At 43.1% G+C, this 26,744-nt stretch overlaps 2 protein-coding genes and 1 long non-coding RNA gene across 3 annotated transcripts; 2 read left to right on the top strand and 1 right to left on the bottom strand.

The window, feature by feature from the left end:
- Positions 1–278: 278 nt before the first annotated feature.
- LOC115387217 (uncharacterized) lies at positions 279–11,928 on the bottom strand. Its single transcript, XR_003931350.1, has 4 exons — positions 11,793–11,928; positions 9,201–9,362; positions 1,091–1,201; positions 279–656 (listed from the first exon to the last, which is right to left on the bottom strand). It is a non-coding gene; the product is annotated as an uncharacterized LOC115387217 (long non-coding RNA).
- Positions 11,929–15,833: 3,905 nt separating this feature from the next.
- Positions 15,834–17,739, top strand: prl (prolactin). Its single transcript, XM_030089687.1, has 5 exons — positions 15,834–15,918; positions 16,235–16,347; positions 16,989–17,096; positions 17,234–17,416; positions 17,533–17,739. The coding sequence occupies exons 1-5, from the start codon at positions 15,876–15,878 to the stop codon at positions 17,722–17,724; spliced, it is 639 nt and encodes a 212-aa protein (XP_029945547.1). The 5' UTR covers positions 15,834–15,875; the 3' UTR covers positions 17,725–17,739.
- Positions 17,740–20,205: 2,466 nt separating this feature from the next.
- Positions 20,206–25,860, top strand: LOC115386501 (dual specificity protein phosphatase 3). Its single transcript, XM_030088823.1, has 3 exons — positions 20,206–20,384; positions 24,601–24,833; positions 25,501–25,860. The coding sequence occupies exons 1-3, from the start codon at positions 20,206–20,208 to the stop codon at positions 25,707–25,709; spliced, it is 621 nt and encodes a 206-aa protein (XP_029944683.1). The 3' UTR covers positions 25,710–25,860.
- The last annotated feature ends 884 nt before the right edge of the window (positions 25,861–26,744 follow it).

Raw genomic sequence — 26,744 nt, 5'->3', positions numbered from 1 at the left:
ATCATCTTACTTTACAACGCAGCTAACTTTGCGGTGGTAGTGTGTGAGAATTTTAGAATATTAGAAAAGATCATACTTTATCCAGTTCTGGATGTAATCATTTCACAATCATTTCTAAATTTCGAGAAAGTACAGGTGAAAACTCAGACTGCGTGACTCAACACTGCTGCCAAATGACCATCAGTGATATTGCATAATCTGATAACGTGACTTTTTCAGTGAGATTAGTCTTTGTTTGGGGGAAACTTTATCTAAAACAAAATGCCAGAAACCACAAGTTCTTTTTATACCAATTATTTGATACTTTTATTTCCATTTATAAGTATTCATTTCAAGTCGACAATTTACATCACAGCCCATCGGCTCACTGGAATTGCCCAGATACTGTACGTCAGCCATGGAGGGACGAAGGGGAGCGGTGGTAAGACTGAGGGACACCAGATAAGGCTAAAACAGAGGGGGGAGAGGGGGGAGGACAGGGGGGGAGGAAACTGTGGTTACTGCCACCAGATCCCAAACTCAGCCCGAATCAACAGTGTTTTTTCACGCTATGATCATCATCATCATCTTCAACGTCATCGTTGTTGTCATCGTTCAGTCCAGTGCTGTTGTGCAGAAGGGAATGCTGGGAATTTGGAGGACTCAGTGCGGTGGACCTGGAGGAGGGAGACGAGATCATTCATTTTCAGTTAGAGCTCAGATCATTTACAATTCAGGATTTTTTTTTTTCCCTTCTAAAATCAATGAACCTGAGGTGAAGCATTGGAGTCTGTGGGACTCAGGTCTGAGTTCCGCTAAAACATAAATTTAAGTGAAAAAATTAAAATAATAACTAATTTAATAACATTAACTGTTTTTAATGAACTGTCAGTAACTTGGATTTTATTTGGGAGCCAAACACCAGCATTACAGAATGTATATTTTACTCAGCATGTTTTTTTTTTTTATGTCATGTTGGCAAAACAAGACCCTGATGCTGCAATAACTACATGCTTGTTGCGGTTTTCAATTTGTAATTGTTGCATCTTTGCTATAAACATGACAAAAGACAAATAAACTGCATTTTGTGCATGAACGAAGCGCTTCTTACATTTGAGGCTGGAGGGTGACTCCTCATGACGTCCCCTCAGCTGCGCTCTTCACACAAGCAGCGAAGGCCTCCATCAGGTCTTTGCAGCCCTCGGCTCCCTTCTCTGCCACACTGAAAGAAACAACGAAGTTGGGTTAACTGACACGGCCACACTTTTCAGAGGACTGATGCTGCTGCCGGATCGGACGCCTGAAGGGCCCGAACAAAGGCAAACAATAGTAAAATCCCTGTAAATGGAGCAGAAATCTGAAGGATAAGACGAAGATTCAATACAAATGAAGTACAAAGGGATGAGTGTGTGAGAGAGACAAGAGTTCAGGCTGGGAGATTATTTCAGGCTCCCATTCAGGAGCGAACACAGCAGCCGACACTGACACAGTGCATTAGGCTGATGGAGCGAAAGTGGGGGAGGGAGGAAGCCGAGGCAGAGAAAAAAGGGAGGTGAAGAGAGCAGAGCCATGTGCACGGTCCCATCTGTTTGATTGGACATGAGAAAGGGAGGGAGCGATGATGCTGCTGCAGTGACAGGATCTGGAGGTGAGGAGGAGGATGGGGAGGAGGAGGAGTTTCCCATTACACGAAGCCGGATGACTGTCTCCTCCTTCAGCTCTCATCATCTCTTTCCACACCTTCGATTACACGTGAAGATAACGGTTCTTTTTTACTGTTGAATGATGGATTCATTCTTAGGTTTTTCTTGTGATGTGCAAATTTCATTTCAGTAATGTACTCATCTAATTTACAATTCAAATCTCTGTTTAAAAACACAGCAGGATAATAACATTTTCCCACCACCATCTTTGGAGTTCAGAAGTTTTCTTGTTTATTTGTGCAAAAGCATTTCAAAGAGGTCTGTTGCAGATACGTTCTTAGGAGGTTTTGCCTCCAGGACAAACAGAGAAATGTGAAAAGTTGTCTCAGCTATGAAGAACCTGAATTACCACCATATGAGCAAAGCTTAAAACGACTTTCTGTTTGCAGTTTGACATATAAAGATGTCTTCAGGCGTCAGAAAAACATTTGCCCATGAAGCTACTGAAATGTCAATAGAGCTACAACACATCAGGCTCGTGTGTGAAACTGAAGCTAAAGGAAGGAGGGGTAAATGTTTTCAGTAAATTCGAGTCCTTAATCCTTCACAGAGCGCTGATGTTCGCTGAAAGTCGTGCTGACTTCGGTCTAACCAGTTTAACACACTAACTTCAACTCTGAGGCGTCAGGCCGGTGGAGTACGGCTTCACTTTGGAGCAGAAGGCAGAAAAAAATGATGGAAAGCGACAACATCTCTTCGCTTTACTGTACCAAGTTCATTCAGAGGGTCATATCTGCGGGTTTATCTCTCTGCATGGTGGCCGGGCGCCTGTCAGTGATGTAACACACAGCTGGCTGCGGCAGATTACCACTCAGCGCTTTAGTTTGCCAGCAGAGATGGAGAGGGCGGTGGACGCGTGCTCATGTGTGTGCGCTGCTTGGAGAGGTCAATGGGATCCATCGGATTGGGTGTAGATTGTGCGGATGCATTTCTGAGGGGCGGGGTGGGGGGGTGGGGTTGCAATTGGCAGAGTCGATGAGTGGCTGCGGTTGATGCAACGCACCGATGCGCCAACCGTTAGATCAGCAGTAACCTGAGGGTGTGCCCTCTCATAATCCACAATATACACACAACGCATGCATGTCTGTTCCTCTAAATGCTGAGAAAATGATAGAGAAACGGTGTGTTTTCTTCAGAGTAGACGCAGAGTACAGCTGTATCTGATCTAAAAGCAGGCTGAATGTTTCCACTTCTCGATCAGCTTTGAATCAATATTGTCCCGAAGATGCTTGCATGCATGTTTAATGAGTGAACGTGAGGATTAAATCCTCAGTGCCGGGTGGTCACATGCACAAACCGGAGGGGGAGGAGGGGAGGGTGGAAGCTGATGTCATCATCTCAGCCATCACGCAACCTCCCGAGAGAGGGCTCGGCTGAGAGAGGTCACGACACGGGGTCGCCGAGCAAAGCTCCCGCGGCCGGACTGATTCGGCGGATTCACCCACGTAACACACGATCACACAGTCCTGGCTCCACGGGCCGACCGAGCCGGACCCTGTGTGTGCAGGGCTCGACCGAGTGGTAGTAAAGTGACGTTACCCCCCTTTTTCACTCGGACATAATCAGGAAATGAATAGTGAATTATTCAGGCAGAGCTGGTCGTATTCGGCCCTCTGGGACCAACATGCATAATGGATGACTGAGCAGGTTCGGCAGTAAAACATGATGCGGCGGCCAAACTGTAGTCAACAGATCATGTCTGTGTGTCGTCTTCTAGAATCGATAAATAAAATGCATCTCAGTACAATTGCTCCTCAACATTGTTGCTTTTAAATTTTTGGATTGCTTATCAGAGCTATTCAGTGTAGTCTCTCATGTACTGTCAAAAAATACAGAAGACATGAAAATACCAAGTCATCTTTTGGAAGGTCATTCAACAACGCTAATAGCTGTTCTGAGGGATTTAATCTCTTTTTTCAAACTGGCTGGCTCAAAAAGCACTGAAGATGTTCTGTGAAAGGCGAATTATGATGGATTCAGATCAAGTTTTCAGTATTACATTTTGTAACTGAGTAATGTGCACAAAAACTAGTTCACTCAAAGCCTTATTAAATAACAATGCAGCTTTTCTAATCATTGAAGTTGGTTTCACAATGGAAGGTGTTCCACCTAATGACCTTCAATATAATTTCTAAGGGTTTTACTTGAAAATGTGCAAGTAAACATTTTAAAATCTACTTTATTGCCAGTATTCTGCTTATGGTGGATTATTCTGTTTCATGGAAATTCATCTCAGTCTCATATTTTGATCACATTGAAAATATTAGGGATGTCTGACATTTCTTGATTTTCTTGTGAACCGTGATAATCTGGACTTTTTGGAATGGCCGTAATCCGGCATATGAGAGTATTAGAGGACAAAATATGACGTACAGGGTTCTCGTGATTAGCATCTCACATCAAGAAAGCTCCCTGTTTGAGTCCAGGCTTGATGGGGTTTCTGTGTGGAATTTGCATGTTCTCCCTGTGCGTGTTTTCTCCTTCAGTCCAAACACTCGCATTCAAGGCTAATTGAGGACTCTAGTTTTGTGCCTGTCTGAGTGGAGGAACACAATCATCTGATGATCCAATTCAAGTTGGGAAAACTAATTTGTACTTGGCACAACAATCACAAACACAAATCGTCCATATATTTAGTTTAAACCAGCAGATAATGGTTATAATTGCCAAAGGGAATTGATGATTACATTACTGTACATTTTTCATCCTCTAAGATGCAGCAAGCTACATTTTTATTCACTCATGTAGAGAGTAAATTTGAAAAATGGCAGCAGGACACTAGAGATATGGGTAGAAACCATCATAAGGAGTGGACTAAGGGGGTTTGGAGCCCTTCTTCCTGGAAAAAAAACAAACAGACGATTACACCTTCCACTCCTCCCCCAGTAAATCATTTGAAGACCTTCCCAAAAAATGTGCTTTGGAATTTTTTCTAGTTTAAGGCTCCATTCACTGCTGATGTGGAATTCTAGCTTCGCCTGGAGGGGCTGTAATGAACACTTGTGGAGTAGTCATTACCACTCGTCTCTAACTGGAGAAAGTTGGGCTTTGGACTGTGCCCACAGTTCAAAAACATGAGAACTGGTAATGTGAGCGAGTTATCATCTTTCTTTCAGTTTTTGGATGCTTTAGCATCATTAACACATATTTGACTTTTTTTTTCTTTTCTTTAGTAATGATCCAAAAGCAGATGTTTAAAAGTCCTGTTCAAAGAAATCAGGAAAGCGTCTGATTTGGTTTGGCCTAATGTTGAGGATGTGATTAAAGTTAGGACACCTGGATCAAGGGTGTGAGTTTACACAATTTTGTAAATCATAACAAGACACTACCGTCTTCAGGATTTAATTCAACACTGATAAGAAAAGAAAAAGCTGACAAAAACTGAAATAAAGACTCTTCAGTGTTGGTGTGTGTAGCTCCATTCAGAGGAAAGAGGCTGGAGTTGGACGCAGCACTCAGATTACTGGCTTCTGTCGAGTCACCAGATTCCACGAATAAAACCACAGGCGGGAATGTACACACATGTGTGCGCATACAACTGCAGGCAGTCGGCAACAGAGGGGCAAACTCCAAACGCCAACATGTGCTCGAAGTCATCTCTTATGAAAATCTTAAGTCATCTTTAGTTAGAACCATGTGGAAAAAGTTGAGGATGTGTGATTGAAACCACACAAGCAGCCAGAGTCTATTAATGTCATCAGTTTCGTATCTCCAAAAGCAATAAGTTTAAAGTAATTTGTGAGTTTTTAAAACTTTTCCTCCAAATGTAGACTCATATAACATTATTGCGCACTTTTTGAACTAAATGTTAGCTTTAAGCGTAAAATATTTATTGCTATCTAAACCTCTTCTTCTTATTTAATTGAAACACATCAATTGTTATATTGTAAAAAGTAGTTAAAACAAGAAAGCACACATAAAGCAGGAATTATCTTCCATATGTTTAAAGCTTCACTTGCTTGCAGCCTGTTGCACACTTCATTGTGTGACTTTGCCTTTGTGACCTTGACAAGGTCGTAACTCCCATTCTTACTCAAAATGAAAATATCATGAAAATGTCACGTTTTTGAGAAGTCCTATTAAAATCATGTTCTAAATTTGAGCTGAAATGCTTTAACCTGATGCAGAGAGGAATTCTTTTTAAAACTTGTTTATCATCTCAACATGAACTCCCGAATCCAACATGGCTGCCGCCGTGTGTCCCCGGCTGGGTGCGGGGCCTCGGCTCATGCGGCTGGAAGGAGCAAGTGTCAGGTGGAGCAGGAACATGATCTATAGCCTGGAACATGTCAGAGATGTCACAGTATCCTGCACGTACAGCCTGCCTCGGACACACATCAATCCGTGTTCTTTACCATTCGGCCGTCTATAAATACTCCAGGACTTCAGGATTTCATTTCACGGAGTGAAGTCCACTTCAATCTATAGCTGGCATGAGAGTCGGTCTGGACGGAAAAAATCTGAAGGTCCATTTGGGCCCGCCAGGGTTTTCTGACTGCGTGGACACTTTAGGAGCTTTAATGAGGTGACCACTTATAGTTAGAGGCTGGAGTCCAAATTGAAACGTAGCCTGTTTGTCTTTAATAAAAACTAATAATAGCAAATAGTTTATAATAAAACCTGCACCACAATATTTTCAATTACCACAGATAAAAATTGAATTAAGCGATGGATTAAGAAGTTTGTGTTGTTGGCAGTTTTCCAGAAGCTGGGTTTGACTGGCAGCGAGGTCTGCCCGGAGAAGAGGTCACCGTCAGCATGTTAAATTTACACGCATGGTCACATGTAACAAAGGAAACCTGGGAACATGCTTGACTGGCAAAGATGAACGAGGTCGAGAACCTATGAGCGGGAAATGTCTGAGCAAAAGCTGATCACTCGTCGTCCCTGCTTTGAGAAGAGCAAAATAAGTAACATTATCCTCTGTTCAGAATTAAAAAAAAAAAAAAAAAATCCTCAACTCTTCAACCACAACCTTGGTTGAAAGAGGAACTCAAAGAAGAAACTGTTTCCGCTTGCTCGCAAATCTCTATTATCTTCACGTTTTAAACCAAATATAGCCTCCTCCCGAAAAAGAAAATGGTGGTTAACCTTTAGCAGCTTCATTAGCGACTGGCTAATTGGCGTACCGCTAAGCCTTTAGCAGCTAAAGGCTATTGTGTCGTTCGTGTGTAGGGCATTGTTCCATCTGTTGCTCGAAAACAAGGCCATGATAGAGTCAAACTAAAGTCATGAACTTAACTTAAACAGTAAAATAATTCGCTTAAGTTGGGCTAAAACAGTGCAACAGATGCAAGTTCACCTCGCCTCCTGCTGAAACGTTCAATAAAGATGCTTTGTAGATCATTCACATCCAAAAGATCTGATCTGCTGCACAAACAAAGTGCTTTTTCTCTGGTGAAAAGAAACCTGACATTGCAGGATGTAGAGGTCATGTGAGAAGGGTCCAGAGCAAGCAAGGTCAGGTTTATTGATACTTAAATGGGGCGACGGTGGCCTTGAAATGAGCACTGGCAGCTTAACACATAACTGCAGGGTCATATTAACAAGGATGGCTGCTGCCTGACTGTCTTCCTGCTGATGGGTGTGTGTTCAGCTGACAGCAGCTGCATTTATATGGCCTGCACATCATCTTTCGGCATTGTGACTGAGTACAACTCTCAAAGCAACTGCAGGTTCAAAACTTTTATAAAAGTGCACTTCACCTCTTAGTTCTCGATAATGTGATAACTTCCTGGTGTTTATGGATGAACAGCTGGACATATGGATGAACACCATTGGAACTCAGATAATGAGCTTGTTTAAACTTGTCCTCATGGTAAAGTGGGCACTCCCTGCAGCCCAAACCCAGATCTTGAGATGAGACCCAAAAGGGCAGCTCTACCAACCCAAACTGCATGTGTGTCACTATGTTGTTGGCATTATTATGAAAGTCTGATACCTTCAACACTGGTACCTAGAAATTATGAAAAAACAATGTTGATTATGAACTTTTAATGAAGAAATGTGTTGAGAAGGTTCTGTTTGGACTCTAGTGTTTTCAGTTTTCAATAGCTGTAAAGAGGCACCTAACCTCAACACTGCAAGTTTGCACACAGTCGCCCAATCAATGTACATTTGAAAGACAACAGAAGTTTTTACTTTGTATCAATACAATGCAATCAATTCCAGATTATCTTAGACAAACTCTGAATATTTGGGATACTTTGAATTATGTTGAGGTACCTGCCATGCTAACATCGTTATGCTGACCACTACTGAACCCGTCCAGAGAGCCCAGGATGTGCCTATGCACATGAAAAAGCGCCGCCAAACAGCAAGGTTCCATTACCAGAACTGCTCGTAAAAATCTCGGCATCGTCTTCGATCCAAGAACAGCTCAACCTGTGCTGGAGAATCTATCTATGTAGACCCTAAACATAGAACACTGTCCAGCTGAAGCATCGAAGGCATCTCGGTGCAGCATTGGCAATTGTACAACTTTAGCATATGATTAGCCAACCTTACACGCCTTGCTTTCCTCTCCAAGTTCAGCCTGCTGTCTTATCTAAAGGCCTCACACTCCAATGCCTTATCAAGACCAGACAGCGTTCACGAGACGAGACGCAGCCCTCACTGTCGTAACACTGGGTTTCCCATGAAAAAGCAGTAATTATTGCAATTAGAAAAATCAGGAATTGTAGCTACATCTCGAGATATCTAAAGGGGATGAAATGTTGAGAGATTTTCGTACAGGGCTTCGAGCTTGGTGTCTATTTACAAAACTGTCACTGGTTTGATGTGTTGAAGAGTTATGTAATTTCAGCTTTTTACTCATACGATGTGTGTCGAAGCTAGCTCCGTCCGGGCATCCCTGACCGTTGACACAGCAAAAAGTGTGAAGGATACATCAGGGACGAACGGAACGAGCTAACGCAGGGTATTCTGGGGAAAGGGAGGCCAGTGACGCAAGCAGATTCCCAGGCGTCATCCATGCGTACGGACATCACCCCGCTTCCACACATCGTTAACCCCTCAGATTGTTCTTCCCGACATGGGGTACCCCAAGTTTTCATAACTTCCACTGCTGTGTTCAGCTGGGATGTCAAATTCAGTTACATCCCAACAGAGGACGATTCGCCGGGTTTACGTGCAAACCGAAGCGTCGCTTCAAGAGACTCCATTTTAACATGGCGCATTGGAGGTCGCCGTTTCTCTTCAATAAGGAGGAAAAATCCAGTGCAAAATTTCACTTTCCTTGCATCTTTTTTTCTCAGCTTGTTAGATAATGGTCAAAACCTTCACGAATGGCCGAGGAAATCGAGTTTTTAGCACGGGGTTTCGCCGAATTTGGTTGATGAGCATCAGAAAAGACAAATGAATGAAGGTATCAAAAGAGTCAATGATGGAGAAAGGATTGCAAGAGGACTTGATCTCTATTTCATCTCCTGTTCGGAAAGTTTGGCCAAATCGGAAAAGACAGATGTGGACATTCATGTTCTGCACACAATCCTTTGCAGCATGCAAGCCATCACCTACCATTTGTCCAGGTCAGCCTTGATGGTCGCACAAGCAGCAGGGACGGGGGCCTCAGCGGGGGCAGCAGCGGCTTCGGAGTCGGACATGTCTGTGGTGGTGCTGGTGGTGCTGCCGTGTGGTGTCAAGGGTGCGTGTCCTGTCCTGTTCCTGTCCTCTGAACGCCTGTAGATCCCAGTCCCACCAACAGAGAGAGAGAGAGAGAGAGAGAGAGAGAGAGAGAGAGAGAGAGAGAGAGAGAGAGACAAGGGAGATAAGAGCCGGTTGGCTAAAGGGGAGGGTAGCACTGGAGGAGGTGGGTGGAGATATAACATGTGAGAGTGGAGCACACGTGTGTACACAGCAGTGAGGGGAGGGGTGGAGGGGTGCAGGATGATTGAAGGGGCAGTGACCCGCAGTGAAATGCAGAAGAGGGGGATTGTGAAACGAGGGCAGGAAGAACGGGGGGCTGTTGGGGTTCCTCGTTGGCTGAGGCTCATCATGAGGTTTGTTACCTTTGGTGCTATTCTAATGGAAGCGGGGGGCGCCAAAGCCAACAGCGGAGTGTCGGCATGGAGCAAAAAATATGACTCTGCAAGGAGAACTGCAAGTTAGGACGAGACACCGGCTTGAAATTCCCTCTGCAAGACATCTGAGCATGTGTGTGTCAGTGAGTGAGTGAGTGAGTGAGTGTGTGTGCAACATGATAATTGCATCCAGTCCTTCTGGGATGTGCCATTTGACCGCTGCCATCTAGTGGTCACTTTGTGCAGTTAGCTGTAGCATCTCTGCAGCTACTGCAGCCTTCATGGCAGCACATGGCTGCCGTTCAGCCAAGGTCAGGAAATACTATTCAGAAAAACACAATGAAAGTGCTGTTGGATTTGCAATTTGTGTCTTAATGCAGTTTAGTTTTCAGTATTTGTAGTTATTCCACGGAGATACACACAAAGTCTTCTTATGTCTGTGATAATTGGATTGCAAACATTTTCAAGGTCAATGTCAGGACCATGAACCTTCAGGACTTGAGCAACCTTGAGTTACCACTAAAATGGGTTTAACCATCAACAGATCTGTAGTTATTTGCCAACTTTTTATGATGTTTGCACTAAAAATGATAAACTTGAGGAAAGTGATGATTTTACGTTTTGTTGAGCCTGACACAGTTCACCAACAAATGTTTTCAATTTCAAGTGACATTAAACTTTTTTTTTTTTTTACCACGTTTACAGGAGTTTTCGATTTCTATTTCTCAACGTATCCTCTAAACTTTGATTTGAAGCCACAAAAAATTTATAACCAATTTTTTAAATTAATTTCAGCATGAAAACAGATTTTCAGGTTTTTTTTCTTTGCTAATATCATGAAAAGCAGGACTTTTCCCACCATCTACAACATTCAGAGTGGCTGTTCATGATGAATAATAAGGTAATTTTCAACAAGTTTAACCAGTTTTCTCCCTTCAAAAAATGCGAAGAACTTTATTCTGAGTGCTCTCCGGAACAAACTGTTGATTCACTGGGACTTCACTTCACCCAACTCCCTTGAGTAATTCTTCATTATCAGTCATTGCGAGACATTATGACCACTTGTGTAACGTTGCATCAGTGGCACCGCTTCGCAGTTGTTATGCAACACAACAACCTGAAGGAGTCTGACTCCAGGGCAACTAATGCCTGCTGTGCAGGCTTGAGACGCTATTGTGAAGCACAAAAAGCTGTTTGGAAGGATTGGATTATAACCATAACAATCTTTTAAGCCTCTTCTTCTTTACCCTTAACCCTAACCCGTTTGTCTCTTTAAGCTTCTCTTACCTCTTACCTTCTCTCTTATGTGACCCTCTAACTGACTTTGGACTTCCTGAAGACCTCTAAATCCCACACGAGGCTGAACCACGCATGGTTTAGATGGCTCCTTGCGTCAATTTGAGTTGTCACCAACCTCTGCAGGAGGCTGATGGGAAACCCATTCCTTTGAATTGAACTGGGTGACATCTAAACCACGCAGGGCTGTGGCACCCCAGGCCCAGGAATGGGAAACATTCCCATCAAGAGAAGCTATTCAGGTGACTTTTACAACCTCATTCAAAGAAATGTTTTTCTGTCCAGCTTTCTCTTCATTCCTAACCTTAGACACACATCCACTTGAACTGGTTTGTCCCATTTCCTGAAATAGTCCTTCCCCCTCATTCATATTCCAGTGAGCAAAGTGCTTCTAAATTACATTAGCATCAAATGTCTACTAATTATTTCCCTGCATGGAAAAAAATCCTCTTTCCACTCCCTTTTTGTTGAATTGAAACTTTCTCATGCATTTAAAGGCAAAATAAAGCAGGAACACATGATAAAGAAGCATGAAAGTGGAATGAAAAAAGTAAACTAAAAACGTCAAGAGTCTTTAAAGTACAGAGAATTCTGGAGAAAAAAGTTTCCAAAGATCAACAGGAGCTTCTCTTGTGAGCAAACAGATGAGTTTGAGTCAGAAGCTCATTCCTCACCTCCATGTGAGCTCCTGTGCATCAAGACAAGAGGGAACACCGTGTACTTTAAGGAGCCCGAGGGGCTTCCTGTGTAGGAAGAAGGTTGAATTAAGAGTGCAAGTAGTGGTGATTCCTACCTATCTGCAGATGGGACGTCCTGGTCCTGAGTTGCTGGAAAAGTGTGTTGCAGCAGTCAGAAGGAAAAAGCCAAAGGGGGATTCTGACGTGCTGCAATCTGCTCTGTAGTGAGGGTGAGCTCAGTGGAAGGGGGTGTGTGCAGCTCCGGTTTATGGTCATGTGTGTGTGCATGTGTGTTCACACTCACTGTGCACACACACACACATACGTGCAGAGTGTGTAGAGCCGAGAGACAAAGGCCGGGGTGTTTGAGGGCGGGAGAAAAAAAGAAAGAGAGAGAAAAGTAGTTTGAACTTTCGGAGCAACAGACTAAAAAAGAAAAAGCTCCTGTTTGAGATTCCTCAAGGGTTAAAGGAGAAGTGAAGGAGGGACCGTGCGTGCATGTGTGCAACATACACTGCATGCAGACAGGCTGTGGGAGACTGCGGCAAGGTCGACGTTTCAGCCCATAAAACTGTGATATACGGCTCCAGCAGCGCTCACAGTGTTCAACCCTGTTCAGTCCTTTCAAGCCATATTTATCCCCAGAATGTCGCTCTCTCATGTGTTTGCATTCGAGACTCCCAGGCTGCGTGCTCACTCTGCAGGAGACAATACATACATGTTCAAACAGTCACACACCCCCATTTTCTCAGTGCTGCTTTGCCAGCAGCAGAAAGTGTTTTCCCCCTCAACATGCAGGCATTCGCTTGTAACATTTCGCCCTCACTGGGAGAGAAAAGGTGGCGATAAGGATCAGAGGAGCTTTGAAAGTCAATCTGTAGGTTACGTGGGAGACGGCCGCCGCGTGTGCGCATGTGCTTGCGTACACATGTGCGATGTGTCATGTGTGGACTGAGAGGAAGACGACGGAGGCTGCACTGTAAAACAGGAAATGAGGGATTCGTCCAGCTCAGCTTATTTAGCTTTGGAGGTGCGGCTTAAAAGCAAAATGTAGAGCAAACATGAAGCTGAACCGCGCCCCAAGTAAAGGAAAAAGGAACTGAAGCTAAAAGCTACAAGTAGATCATTCAGTTTCGATGCTTGTTTATTTACTTTTTCACAAACTTAACCTCAGAGTTCTTCAAACACAAAGATGTCCTTGTTTCAGTAATGTAAACAGGAGGAAGTACATATGTCAGAGAACAAAATATGAAGAAATTCTACTAAGTAGATTAATAAAGTGGAGATGTTTTGTTATCTTCCACCTCAAAATACAGGTAGAGGTTTATTTAATTGGCAAGCTAAGCTGCCAAGATGAGGAGATGATCATTTGTCATATTGATACACTAGCATCCCCACAGCATGATGCTGCCTCCACCATGTTTAAGTCTGACGCTCAGTGTTTGGAATTTAAACCCAAAAGTTCAACTTTGACCTCATTTGAGCAGGGGACATGTTTCCATGTGTTTGATGTGTCTTCTGGAAAACTTTTCCACCATGAACGAGCTTCTCTTTGCTCCTCCTCTGATCAGTGTGTTTCTTTTCCCAGGCTCTGAGAATGCTTGTGTCTTGGTAGGTATACTGAATAACTTTTTTTTTTAAACATTAACTTCATCCTCCACCTGCCTGTTAGAGAGAGAGGCTGAATGGAAATGTGATCCACACTTTGAAAACAGCGTAGTATTTTCTTTCAGTTCTTAATTTTTGCTCTAATTTTACACAAATTTCTAGTTTGTCAGTAAAATGTAGCAAAATATGGAAACGTTTAAGCAGTGTGAAGAGTTTTTTCAAAGGACGAACAAGTTGAAGCCGCAAGCTCGTTTTTACAGTATGGCACGATTATGTGGGAGGGAGGTCTGCTGGAGCAAGGAGTCATGGGAAATACTGAATACGGGACACAGGTGACCTGTTGGACCCTGAGTCCACTGTGACCTTGACATGCTCAGAGGTCTCACACACTTTATGAATGATCGGTTCAAGTGTAAATTGATTTTTGCTTCAGGTTCAAAACACTCAAAGTGTCATTCTGTTTCATAAACACGCTCATGTGTGATTATTGGGGCTGTAAGAGGAACTTATTCTGTCTGCAGTTTGGAACAATATCAATTTTTTTGCAGAAAAATGTGTCTGGGAAACTAAAATTAATGCCAGTGTGAGTAACAGTTCTTTTTTTAATGCATTGCTTCACTGTGACACACTTTTAATGGTAATTGATTAACGCAATCTTTATTGACACAGTGCATTTTTATGACTTTATTGATCTCAAATGCTTCAAATCATCTGTCGGTTGATATTTGAAGACACTGTATCCCCAAGTCAACATAATCACACCCTCACATTCACACCTACAAGACATTCAGAGTCACTAATTAATGCCAAATTTATGTTTATGGACTGTTAAATGAAACTTTGGAAAAAACAAATCAAAAAACAAAGCAAATTCAAACTACACCCTGTGTTCCCCCAGGCCCAGGCTCAAACTACACATATTCTCATTGTGAGGTGGGACTGCAAACCACTACACCACCCAGGGCATCTACCAACACACCAGCCAAAGACAAACCAAAGTAGATTTTCTAACAAGCATGCAGGAGTGTCTACTGTGTCAGATAACAGCTGTTACTGAAGCTTGTTGTTGTGCTTCAGGCCATCAAATTGTGATCCGGTTTGATCAAGTTCAGCTGAAACAGCTGAAGTGTCGATCAGTTCATTTCAGATTGTTTGTTAAGGCGTGACAGAAGCACAATCACATGACTGCTATAAAGCTGATAAATGAACATGATTAAAAAAAAAAAAAACAATGTGAAAAAACGTTAGTATCTAGATGAGCAAAGCTGAGAGACACATACCCAAAAAGACGAACAGCGGATTGCTGCTAAAAGTGGCTCCAAGAGGGGAACTGACTTCTGCATGACACAATTTTCAGTTTCTTTCATTTGTAAATAAAGAAAGAAAGAAAGAAAGAAAGAAAGAAAGAAAGAAAACCATGCATCATTTTCTTTCCACCTCATAATTCCGCAGCACGCTGTGCTGTTCCATCAAATAAAATACCTTTTCATTTGTGATTGTAATGTGACAAAATGTGGAAAAGCTCAAGGGGTAATTGATATTTTTAGAGGTTCTGTGTTTTGATGTGGAGTAATTTATGACAGCAGCATTTTATATAGGTGCAGAGGAAGAAAAATTAAAGCAAAATGAAGAGGGTGAGCCTTACTTAAAAAGCACGTCTGTACTTCCTCCCTGGTTGCTATTTCACATCTGTCCACCAGATGTCACTAATAATCTGACACAGTCCAACTCATTCCAACCTGCTCAGGTAAAACTGAACCTCAGTGCACAACTGACAGAATGAAGATTATTTCTACATAAACCAGCAGGTTAAAACTGTCTGACACTGAGCTGATATGCAGCAACATCACTGAGTTCAAGGAAATAAAATCCTCAGGAACACAGATCATGCATTCTTATTACCTGAACATGATCATTAAAAAATGACTGAGACCTCCAAAACAAGTCTTTACAGCTGACAGAGCTGGAACACTTGTCATATATAAATACACACAAAAAAGAAGAATCATAGATATAATGTTGATCCTCTCACGAGTAGGTTATATTTAATGGAATATAATTGAGGTTATAAGTGAATGGGGATTGTGGGAGAGACATTTTCTCATCACATGTGTGCTGAGGGATCACTTGTAGATTTTCCATCTAATTAGGGGATTAAATTGTATTCCATTTGGGTTGGAATTGAGCAGATGGAGTGAAAAGTCAAAGGAGTTGTGTTGTGGTCCCAAAATTAACATCGCTGCATTATTACACAAGCTTGTGTGTATATTCACGTTTCTGTGCATCCATTCAATTACAGGCTTTTTCCACACACGCACGCACACACACAGACACACACACACACACACACACACACACACACACACACACACACACACAAACACACACACACACACACACACACTGCTGCATCCATTCAAAGCTCCACCACCATGTTTCTCATTAAAAACTGGTCCAAGCGAGTTCCAGACAATTAGTGCAACACTCGCCCGAATGCTGCATAACCAAACCGCTGGAGCCAGGAAACTATAAAAGGAAGGCAAGATGGAGCAGGAGGAAGAAGAAGGGAGCGTAAAAAGAAGAGGAGAGAAATGGCTCACAGGAGGAACAATGGATGCAAACTCTTTATGACAGGTGAGACGATGAATCAGAAAAATGTAGTGTTTCAATGAGTAGATATGAAAAACTTGATCTTTTATGTTTAGTGATGGAAAATTATGCAAATTTAAAGATTTTGGAACTAAAAGTATTACATTTAAATTAAATTAATTATTGCTACAACAGGGTTGCCAGATCTGAGAAACAAAACAGCCCAAAAAAACTTTATATTATTAGTGTCCAGGAAATAATATTTCTTATGAGAAGAGTGATATTTTTGTGAAGTTATGTAGAGATATGAAAGTAAACTGAGGTTCTGGGATCATTTTGATCGCCTGTTTTATGTCCACAGTTTTGTCCATGCTGGCGGCGTGCGGCGCCATCCCCATCGGCGACCTGCTGGAACGAGCCTCCCAACGCTCAGACAGGCTGCACGCCCTCAGCACCATGCTCAGCCAGGAGCTGGTCAGTGTGTGTGTGTGTGTGTGTGTGTGTGTGTGTGTGTGTGTGTTCTTGTATTTCTATCCTTGTCGGGGCCAAATGTCCCCACAAGGATAGCAAAACGTGGAACGACGTGCCTTGTGGGGACCTTTTTCCGGTCCTAAGTAGGAGAAACAGTGTTTTCTTGACCATGTTGTTGTTACTGAAAAAAGTAAAAGTGCAAAAACATTTCTTTAGGGTTAGGCTTTGTTGTGGTGTGGGTTAGGGTTAGGGTAAGGGTCAGGGTTAGGGGCTAGACATGAATGGGAGTCAATGGAAGGTCCCCACAAGGATAGAAATACAAGACTGAGCGTGTGTGTGTGTGTGTGTGTGTGTGTGTGTGTGTGTGTTTATAATATGATTGCACAAACCCCCCCGAATTTTTCTCTTTTGGTCGTAAAAGTGGCTGATCTTTGTGAATCTGCTTGTTGCAGAGTTAGTTTGTGTAATGAAACCCTGCCTCCCAAAAGAGTCCATACATTTCATACATGCTGAGACATTTAACCATTTGGAATAGTCTGTGTCCTGTGAGTCCTCTGAATTCACCTGTCGTCATTTGGGACTACCACTGATTCTAACATGAAGACTTTCATTACATGATCAATCCTCCTTTCTGTCTCTTCCAGGACTCTCACTTCCCTCCGATAGGCAGAGTTATCATGCCGCGTCCTGCAATGTGCCACACCTCCTCTCTACAGACTCCCAATGACAAGGAGCAAGCCCTCCAAGTATCAGTAAGTCGGCCTTCGTCCTTCATTGTCTCCTTGTGCGTCAGGGAAGTAGTGCTAAAAGTACATCTCGATCTCTCACTGATAACAGCCAGCCCATGTGCTTCATTAATATTTGATCTTTTGCTTGATTTCCGTGGCAGGAGTCGGACCTGCTGTCGCTGGCTCGCTCCTTGCTCCAGGCCTGGGCGGACCCCCTGCTCCTCCTGTCCACCTCCGCCAACACGCTGCCCCACCCAGGCCAAAGCCGGATATCCAACAAGATCCAGGAGCTGCGGGAGCAGTCCAAAAGCCTCGGAGATGGCCTGGATATACTGTCCGGAAAGGTGTGCCATGAAACAATATTGAAAAAAACTATAGTTTTGCTGATGCAAAGTGTTTTATGAAATAAGAGTAAATAACTATCTATTCCCTCCACCCTGGCTGCTTCCTCTGCTGTCAGATGGGTCCTGACGCCCGGGCCGTCTCCCTCCTGCCATACAGAGGAGGCAGCGACCTCGGCCAGGACAAGATTTCCAGACTGATCAACTTCAACTTCCTGCTGTCCTGCTTCCGCCGGGACTCCCACAAGATCGACAGTTTCCTGAAAGTGTTGAGCTGCCGGGCGGCAAAGACCAACCCTCAGATGTGCTGAGAGAGTGAAGCCAAGGAGAGTCTGAGCTCCAAGCCTCTTCTGTCAGCCAGCTGCCAATCAGCACGCTAGGACTCCATCTTAGACTTAGTTGTTATCGCTCAGGCACTGTGAAGAGCTCTGGGGTGAAGATAAGGATGAGATGTGAAGCAAACACAAGATCTCAGCCAATTCAAATGTAGTTTAACCAATAAAATAGCGATTGGTTCAAAATCTTCCCAAATACACACGATCGAGATCAGGGTTTCATTCTGGCATGAGTATGTTTTACAGATACAATGGTTAAAAAACAAAAAAAAATAATGATGGGAAACAACTTTCAATCTGAACAAATTTAACAATACAGATTTCTGAATGTGACTGCAAAAAAATATCCAGCACAATGTGAAAATGTGGTGGCCATGGTTATTTGTCCCTACATGGGAATTTAATTACATCCACACTTGGAGCTAAATACAACATTCATACAAGGTGCAGCCTTTAATATGTTGTCGCCATCCAGCTGGTCTGGCTTTAGGAACCAAGACGTCACAGACTGGGATAAATCTCTGTGTAAAATCTCATCCTTATCTTTTTCTTCTGCTTAAACCAGACGGCTTTAAGGTCAGATTCTTTTAGGAATAACTTCTTCCAGACGAGCGCTTCTCGGCAGTTATCCTGCAACATTTGCACTTTAGATGTGACTGAATGCGAACGCCTGTTAAGCTACTGCTCTGAATCCTGCAAGAATAATAATCATTAAAAAAAAAGTCTGTGATTGCATAATAAGACTGTGTTGTTTTTTTCTTTAACTGGAAATTAATGAAACACAAAGTCGAGGATTTCAGTTAAAGAGGAGAAAGAACAGAAGAGATTTTTTAAATCAACCTCCTACCAATGAAAAAATGTGTGAAGCCACAAAAACATTGAAGCAATTCCTACATTTATTGAAGAATGAAGTGCCCCCAAAATGCTTTGAAACTTTAAAAGCTCAAACACTCACAACTCCCCGTTGAACTCTCTTATGTAAGCCTCCATATTTCTGATCCATCAGGATGAAAATTATTCTCTGATCTGTCCATCAACCCATCCGACGAGTCTCTTATTTTCCATAATCATTTCAGTGGACTGGTTCTATAAAGAGGAGGGACTTTTTCTGTCAGAAGTCTTTAGTGTTTTATGTTTGACACTAGAAGAAGTGGACCGATCTGTTTTTCTGTCTGTCACAGTTTGGTTTTGGTAAAAACTTCATTTTGTTGATGAAATAGCTTTACTCTTCTCACACCTGGTCTGTACAAACCTACAGCTGTCATTTTCTTGACTTTGTGTTTGTTTTCTCTGTGATATGTCATTTCTTCCTGCATTTTCCGTCTGTGCTCCTCTTTCCCTTCTTGTTTATCAAATTTTTCACAATTATTTACAAACTATCAAATTTAACCATATACAGTGGTTAAAAATAAAAACATCTTTTACGTAGATAATTCTAAAAAGATAAACACAGGTTATGCAAACAAAGTGAAATAATAGTTGGAATAAAGTGCCATGGCAAGATGTTAAGATATACTGGTTTGTTGCAAAAGATGTCAAAAAAAAACATACACTGATTGATTGAAACTTGCTCTTTCTTGCATGATAATGAACAGAAATGATTTTAAAAAAAAATGGAAATTGAAGAAGAGTAGAGGAGTAGAAGTGTGGAGGGAACCACCACAGGATGATATTGTGGCGTTCAAGCGGCGACTTGCGGGCAAGAAGACGAGGCAAGGTCTACTATATTACTCAACCAAAGCTTTATTGTTAAAACAACCAAGCAAGGGAACATGACACACCAACACCGAGACAATGTAATGGCGGCCCGTAGGCCCCACGTCACCCCCAAAGCAACCCCTCTGGCCCACGGTCCGACACATAATAAACAAAAGGACACAAACAGCACACAACAACAATGCAAAACACAACCATAACGAAAGGAAACACAAATTAACCACAGAATCCCCACATATGGCCCCATAAGTCCCGAACAGGGAGCTCCCATCATGCCCCGGGGCCTCCCCAGAACAGTCAGTTCTGGGGCAGTGGCTCTCTAGCGCCCCTAGCGACCCCCGCGGTCGCTACAATATTATACACTTATATCAGCCAGTGAGTGAACCTCCTCACATTGATTAATGGTTGCTCTAAGTGTGGTTTTCACATGGGTTCGTGCAAATGAACTAAAAAGAAATAATCTGGCTCATTTCTACACCTCATTTCCAGGTGAGCATGTCCGTTTGCCTCCTGTCTTCCTGACGGGGTGGCACCGGGAGCTGGCCGGTGGCCCCCCCGGCCCTCGTGCGGCTGCGCTGCGGCCCTGGCGGGGGGTTTGGTTTCCAGTGTTTACAGCTCGCGGAGGCTTCACAGCCTGAGCGCGCGCGGCGAGCAGCACCGTCACGACCGACCAGCCCGGGAAGCAGACCCCTCTCCGCCGCCTCCCCTGCCCTCATGCGACTCTCCGACCTGCTGCAGAACATGAAGAACAAGCACGGCCAGCAGCAGGTGAGGCCGGCGGCCCCGGAGAGGGCCGACATGTCCAGCTTCGAGGTCTCCCTCCAGCAGCTCAACGACCTGCTGACGGACGACAGCGGCTTCTACAGCTGGCCGACCAAACACTTCCATGAGGTCTACAGCAGGATCTACGTGGGCAACGCGTGAGTCATTCATCACATTATTCCCATTTTCATTAAGTTTGTTTTTTTTTTCTCTTTCCTTCCATCGGTTCACATAATAAAGAATTTAGGTCATGCAGCAGCCCTGGTTTCTATTTTTGGCTTATTTTGACTGCATGTGCAGACATGCATGCAAAAATCCCAGTCTGGTTAGGGGTTGTTGTTATTATTATATCATTATTACACCCAATGTGAAAATGGCATCCTGCAGCGATGAAATATTCAAAGCAGCATTGTTTATTATTTATTTAAGGATGCTTTTAGATCAACCGTTTATGTGACTGATTAATCAACCTGCATTGAACTTATCCACCTGTTCTTGTATTTCCAAAAACAGTTTTATTTCATTTTCAGAAGCACAGACACATGCAGGGAAGCAAGTTGTTGAAATTTTCAGAAGGTGGGTGGGATTTTTTTTTTTCTTCAAGGCGAAATGGAGCAGACAAGGTGGGTGTCAGAAAAAAAAAGAGATAAAAATAGCTCAGCTGCTTTATCAATTCTTCTCTGGTTGGATCCAAGGTGTCTATAGGGGCTTGCTCCAGTTATCATTACAGACTCCTTTGTGTCCCGGTGCACACAGTCGGAGGGTGGAAGAGGAAGGAGACACTTGGGTTTTGTTATTTATAGAGCTGAAAGACCAGAGATGGGTTCTGGAGCCTTATTTGGCTTCTTATTGTTCTTTTTTCTCATAAATTTAAACAATACTGCTCTGTAAGTTCACTTATTCCTTCATTATCGTCAGAAAAGACTTGCTTTATATGTCTTCCTTATTGAAATTGTAGACAAAGAACTTATAAGAAGCACTGACATAAGCTGCAGTGTTTTGTTTAATGAACTGGAGGAGAACAGGATATCTGCTCGTCTGGATAAATATTTCTGCATTATGAATTGTGTTTCAGCCACTGGTGCCAAACTGTATATTATGTTACACTGCAGTGATGGAGCAAGCATCCATCCATCTTCTATAGTGCCTCATAAATTTCAGGATCAATCACAGCCGACAGGCCTCCGGTGCGAACACAGAGACGGTGACACACAACTTCTCAGTCACCAAATAATCTCATATTGGTGTTTGTGCTGGGAAACACACACACACACACACACACACACACACACACACACACACACACACACACACACACACACACACACACACACACACACACAGACAGCCTGCACAAGCTTGCTGCCCTGTTAGACGAGTCTCGAAACCACGATAACCAGTATCAAAACCAGGAAACAGTTTCTCTTTAATCAACCAATTAGTCCAAAAACCAAGACATCTAAGTGACCTGCAGACTTCATCAGCAGGTAGGTGTAATCCTAATCTCTTCAGGGATAACTGGACTCACCTCGAGGCTTTGTTTCTTACACCTCACAGAAAAAAGCAGGATGATTTATCCACAAATAATGAAAATAACAATACAAGTCAGATCATCTTTACCATCACAGTCTGATAAACTGCAGCCATTATGTCTGCAGCTAGTTTTTACAGTCTCTCTGTAAAAACTCCTAAACTCTCCTCCTCTCACCCAAACATCAATGCTCGCTTTATTCTCCTGTAGAGCTGTGGACTGAGAGATGCTAATCTCTTTGTTCAGTGACATTGATCGCTGTTGCCAATGTCTGATCAAATGTCTCTTTTTTTGTGATCTCTGTATGTGGGAATTGCTATTTGGGCCACACGGTTTCCTTTATTGTTGCTTTACAATGAGGAACCACATGGGGACGTTGGCAACAAGCTTGAATGCCAAAGCTGCATAATGCTCTCTGCAGCCAATGTCAGGGTCTTCCTTTGTTCTGCTCCTTTGTGGTCGTTGTAACACCGAACAATTCTGCCGCCCTGGAAAAAGACAGAAAAACAACATTTCAAGGACATATTTACAGATTTAAAAAAAGATGCATTAAAAAGCATGAGGAGTGCTAAAAGGTAAATAACTTCACCTGTAATCACAGCTCGGATCGACTCCAGCGCCCTTTGACTTTAAATTAGACAAAGTGTTATGAAAGACAGGTGGATGGATCGACGAGCAATAAAAAAAAAAACTCTTATGTAAGTTAGATGCTTTACATCTGAAATAAAAAAGTGTTAACAAGTCTGAGAAACTGTCATAACTCTCACACTTGTTTGCCTCCTTCACATACAATATATTCACTTCTAAAATCTGTTTGAAGAAGTTTTTTCTCCACCTGTTTCTTTTTAGATGAAATTGCTTCTCAGGAGTTGAAAGAAAAAGTAATGCAAGGGAAAAAAGATCAATAGCTCAAGTAAAGCCTGAAGTTTTAATGAAACGACATCAAAAAGTGTCACCGAGGATGAAAAAAGATGCCACTCGGCAGGTAATCCTGCAGTCTGTCGCATGTTGAAGACAGAGCATCAAGAAGAGTGATAATTGGGAGGCAGGAGATGTCCAGAACAGAGCGTGTGAATAATTCAGAGCGTGCAGCATACAGTATTAAAGTCCATTACAGCTCTCTCATACGTGCCGGTGCACGGCGCCCTGAGAAAGTTCTGGAAAATGCAGGAAAACACGGGCTCTAAATTTTACATGACGTATCTAAAAGCCTCACAGACAAACTCTGGGACGTGTTTTCTGAGCGGTGAGTCACCGTTGTGTGTTTTAGGAGGGAAAAACCTCCCGTGTTGCTCGCTTTATTCTTCCCGCTTTTCCAAAAGGAGTCATGCAGGACGGAGCAGAAACACTTCTGCTATATTAAAGCAAATATCCTCACAGATATTGTCTGGTGTATATAAATCCCGGCACACTGTCTCGTGAAGCGAGCGCACGCCCACGCATGGCGTTTCTATGGTTTGATCCATCTTGTCCTGATTCCACCAGCGTGCGTCGACTCTATTTTTAGCTCTCCTTGTTGAAGAGGCGCCAAGTGATGCAGCTCTTCCAGAGGTTTCCTGTGAAAAGCTGCACTTCTTCCTTATCGCAGCAGTGATTCAGATGATAGCAGCAGATTCCTGTAATCTCCCCTTCAGAGATGCAGAGATGAGAACCTCGGACGAAAGATCAACAGCTGGATCATCATTCATAATGGATCATGTTTGATGTTGCATGAAACGAAAAAGACAACCCATTCCAGAGGGTTCCAGAGGGTTCCAGAGGGTGTTCCTTTACAATTACGGAGAAAATAAACTACTTTTACACTGGGCCTCATGCCACTTCACCTGCACTTTTGAGTAGAATAACTTCAGAATCTCACTATTCTGCTCTGGTCAATTTTTTTTTTAATCTGTTGTCGAGCGAAACCAGTATCCAGGGTGAACCTGAAAACTCTTGCAAAATGTCTTATGGGAGAAAACCTTCACCAATAGTCTAACCCAGGGACAACCAACAAAGCAATGGAAGATTACAGCGTGTTCCTACTAGAAGTTTCTGAGCCTTTTCTCACTTTTACAGCAAAAACTCTTCTGCTGCTCCTCGATCACTGTGAGCAACAAGAGGAAACAAGCTCAGAGAACTTGTCCTTTCAGTTTCGTGCAGTTCACTTTTTGTTTGTTTTTTGGTGTCTTTCATGTAGCCAGACACATTTCTGGACAAGTTCGAAGAATTCTTTATTTTCAGCTAATCTGAATTAGAAATACATGAAACTGTGTCGTCTGCATACAGGTGGATTGAACAGTAACTGTTAAGAGGTCGAAGCTGATTTACACCTGATTTACATTCACAGTAAAAGCGGGCGCAATAATAAACAACACAAGTGTTTTGAGAGGTAATAAATTACTTTGCACACTTTACATGAATCAATAGCAACTGTATGAACTCCCAGTGTTTAACATGATGGGGATCAAGCCTGATGGTGTGGATCCACATTCTAAATTGAAACACACAACGCGTCTTTTCTCTTTGTGAACGTGAACTGTTGGTGCAAAGTCATGTTTTTCACTCACAAATTGTTCTGCGTGTTAGCGACTGAAATTGCGACCGGCTGTGACCACGGTTGGCGGAACATGCGAGTCTCCCGGGAGCCAGCTTGCACGACTTGCATCGTCAATAAATGTTGATTAATGCAATGAAGCTTTCTAATCAAGAGAGTGCCTGTGGCCTGCAGAAATGCTGCTGCCCCGTCCCGAACCTTCCTACTGCAAGATGCATTTCTGCTATTTCAATATGGCAGTAGAGCGACTAACCAGCAGATATAATGGAAAACAACTTTCTGATCTTCCGTTTATTCGATTGTTTTCCAGATTCGTCGCCACCAACGTGATGCGCCTGAAGCGTCTGGGCATCACTCACATTCTGAACGCGGCGGAGGGAAACTCCTTTATGCATGTCAACACCAGCGCAGAGTTCTACGCGGGGACGGGCATCATCTACCATGGCGTGCCGGCCAGCGACACCGACCACTTTGACATCAGCGTGTACTTCGAGGAGGCGGCGGACTTCATCGAGAAGGCGCTGGCGTACAAAAACGGAAGAGGTGAGTTTTAAATTGATGCAAATGCAGTTCGTATTGGGAATTCCTGCAGCTTTGCAGAAGTATTCAGGATGGATCAATCTGGACAAGTTTGTATTCCGTGCATTTACATACTTTTTATTCTTCTATAAATCTGAGTGAAGCCTAATTCCGCTCTAAAATGACCACGTGAACACCTGAAAACTTCATTCAGAACTAAGTTATAATCCCAATAGACCGGCGGGTTTATTCTCCTTTGGAAGCGGAATTATATGGTAATTCGGCACCACTTCATTCTGGTCGTTCTGCTCGTGCTCCATTGTGATGATGCAATATTTGAAGATGGCGGCCCGCAGTCTGCGTTTCGACTCGTCTGGAGATGATTTATTTATCGGCAGTTTTAAAAGAAGTGGATATGATGAAGCGAGCGGATCGACGGGCGCTTAACAACGCGGACATTTTTAAAGCTGTGACAGCAAAGTTAATCGAGAAACACAGATGAGAGAAACAATTTACTTCCGTCACGGCCGCCCCCTGTCCAATCAGAACGCTCCACAGACCCCGGCGTGAGAAAGGATTTAATCTTTCGTTTTTCCCATGTGAGCACAAAGCTCATGAATATAATTCTGAATGACTTCTTTCGGAATAAACCAATTCCGTTGTGATGTGACACGGCCTGTGTGTCTTCCAGGGAAAGTGTACGTGCACTGCAGGGAGGGCTACAGCCGCTCGCCCACCTTGGTCATCGCCTACCTGATGCTCCGCCAGAACATGGACGTGCACACCGCCCTGGCCATGGTGCGGCAGAAACGAGAAATCGGACCCAACGACGGCTTCCTGCGGCAGCTCTGCCTCCTGAACCAGCGGCTGTCCGACGAGGGGCGGCTCTGGAACAAATGAGGCCGGCGGGGACGCGCAGCGATCGTCCGTAAGAGAGACTGGAAGCTAACGTAGCCGTGTTTCTTTCACATGTTGAACCGCGGGAACGAACCGGGGATCGGTTCTGGAAACAGAGGAGGAAAGCTGACAGCACCGAGTGTATCGACATCGTACCATAATACACAAAAACTACTAACACATACATTTATTATTGTAATTGTGCACACGTGTTAAAGCCGACACTGCTCAACACAAAGTGGAATGTGTAAATTCAGGTACTTTACATTCACCGAGTCGACGCTCACACTGCAAGACTAAAGGCCCAATTCTGATTTAGTGGACAGTTGTGTGGAGAAAAAGTTGAATTTTGAAATCAAAAGCAACAAAATTGTGACCAAATGATGACGGAAAGAAGAACTGATGCATCCTCTGTACAGGAGGTCGTTTACATGTCGTCTGCTATCGTCTTGTGAATGAATGTGACCTCTGTCACTCCAGTGAATTGGTCATTCAGAATGAGTTTCCTTTGCTAAACGTTGGATGCATATTATATCCAATTTAGGACCGAATAGGATGAAAAAAAAATCAGATATATTCTGATGAGACAGTCCGATTTGGAGCTCTTTCTTCCTGCAGTGAGAACATAGCGTCAGTGAGCTTACATACCTTCACTTATATTCTGAATGTTCCACATCTCAGATCTTCATCTTCTGTACAGTTTGGTGTGTTTTCATGCTGCTCACAATATCAGAAAACAATATCCAAGTACAAAGAGTGATGTTACTGTACATTTACACACAAATATTGAGAGAGAGAAAAAAAAGCAAAGATAAGTGATGTCTGCAAACACTGCCGAGTATCTCCAGTGGACACTGTGATTTTTTCCCGTCCGAATTACGTGATTTTTAGACCACTGGGGGAATTTTATCTTTGTAATAAATTACACATCTTAGGGAATCTTGTAAAACCTTTTGACCTCATGTTCAGCAGCCTGCCTGTCTCAATCAGAACTTTATATTGTGGCTTTCTCGCTTTATAAAGAAAATGTACTCAACT

This window comes from Salarias fasciatus, chromosome 4 (assembly GCF_902148845.1).
Source record: "Salarias fasciatus chromosome 4, fSalaFa1.1, whole genome shotgun sequence".
Lineage (NCBI taxonomy): Eukaryota > Metazoa > Chordata > Actinopteri > Blenniiformes > Blenniidae > Salarias > Salarias fasciatus.
Note: the sequence above shows the minus strand (reverse complement) of the source record. Positions and strands in the feature narration are given on the sequence as shown.

Excerpts from the sequence above, each read along its gene's own strand:
- prl (XM_030089687.1), top strand. The coding sequence starts at position 15,876 with ATGGCTCACAGGAGGAACAATGGATGCAAACTCTTTATGACAG. Across the intron at positions 17,097-17,233 it reads AGCAAGCCCTCCAAGTATCA|GAGTCGGACCTGCTGTCGCT; the intron begins GTAAGTCGGCCT and ends TTTCCGTGGCAG. Across the intron at positions 17,417-17,532 it reads TGGATATACTGTCCGGAAAG|ATGGGTCCTGACGCCCGGGC; the intron begins GTGTGCCATGAA and ends CTCTGCTGTCAG.
- LOC115386501 (XM_030088823.1), top strand. The coding sequence starts at position 20,206 with ATGAAGAACAAGCACGGCCAGCAGCAGGTGAGGCCGGCGGCCCCGGAG. Across the intron at positions 20,385-24,600 it reads AGGATCTACGTGGGCAACGC|ATTCGTCGCCACCAACGTGA; the intron begins GTGAGTCATTCA and ends ATTGTTTTCCAG. Across the intron at positions 24,834-25,500 it reads GGCGTACAAAAACGGAAGAG|GGAAAGTGTACGTGCACTGC; the intron begins GTGAGTTTTAAA and ends TGTGTCTTCCAG.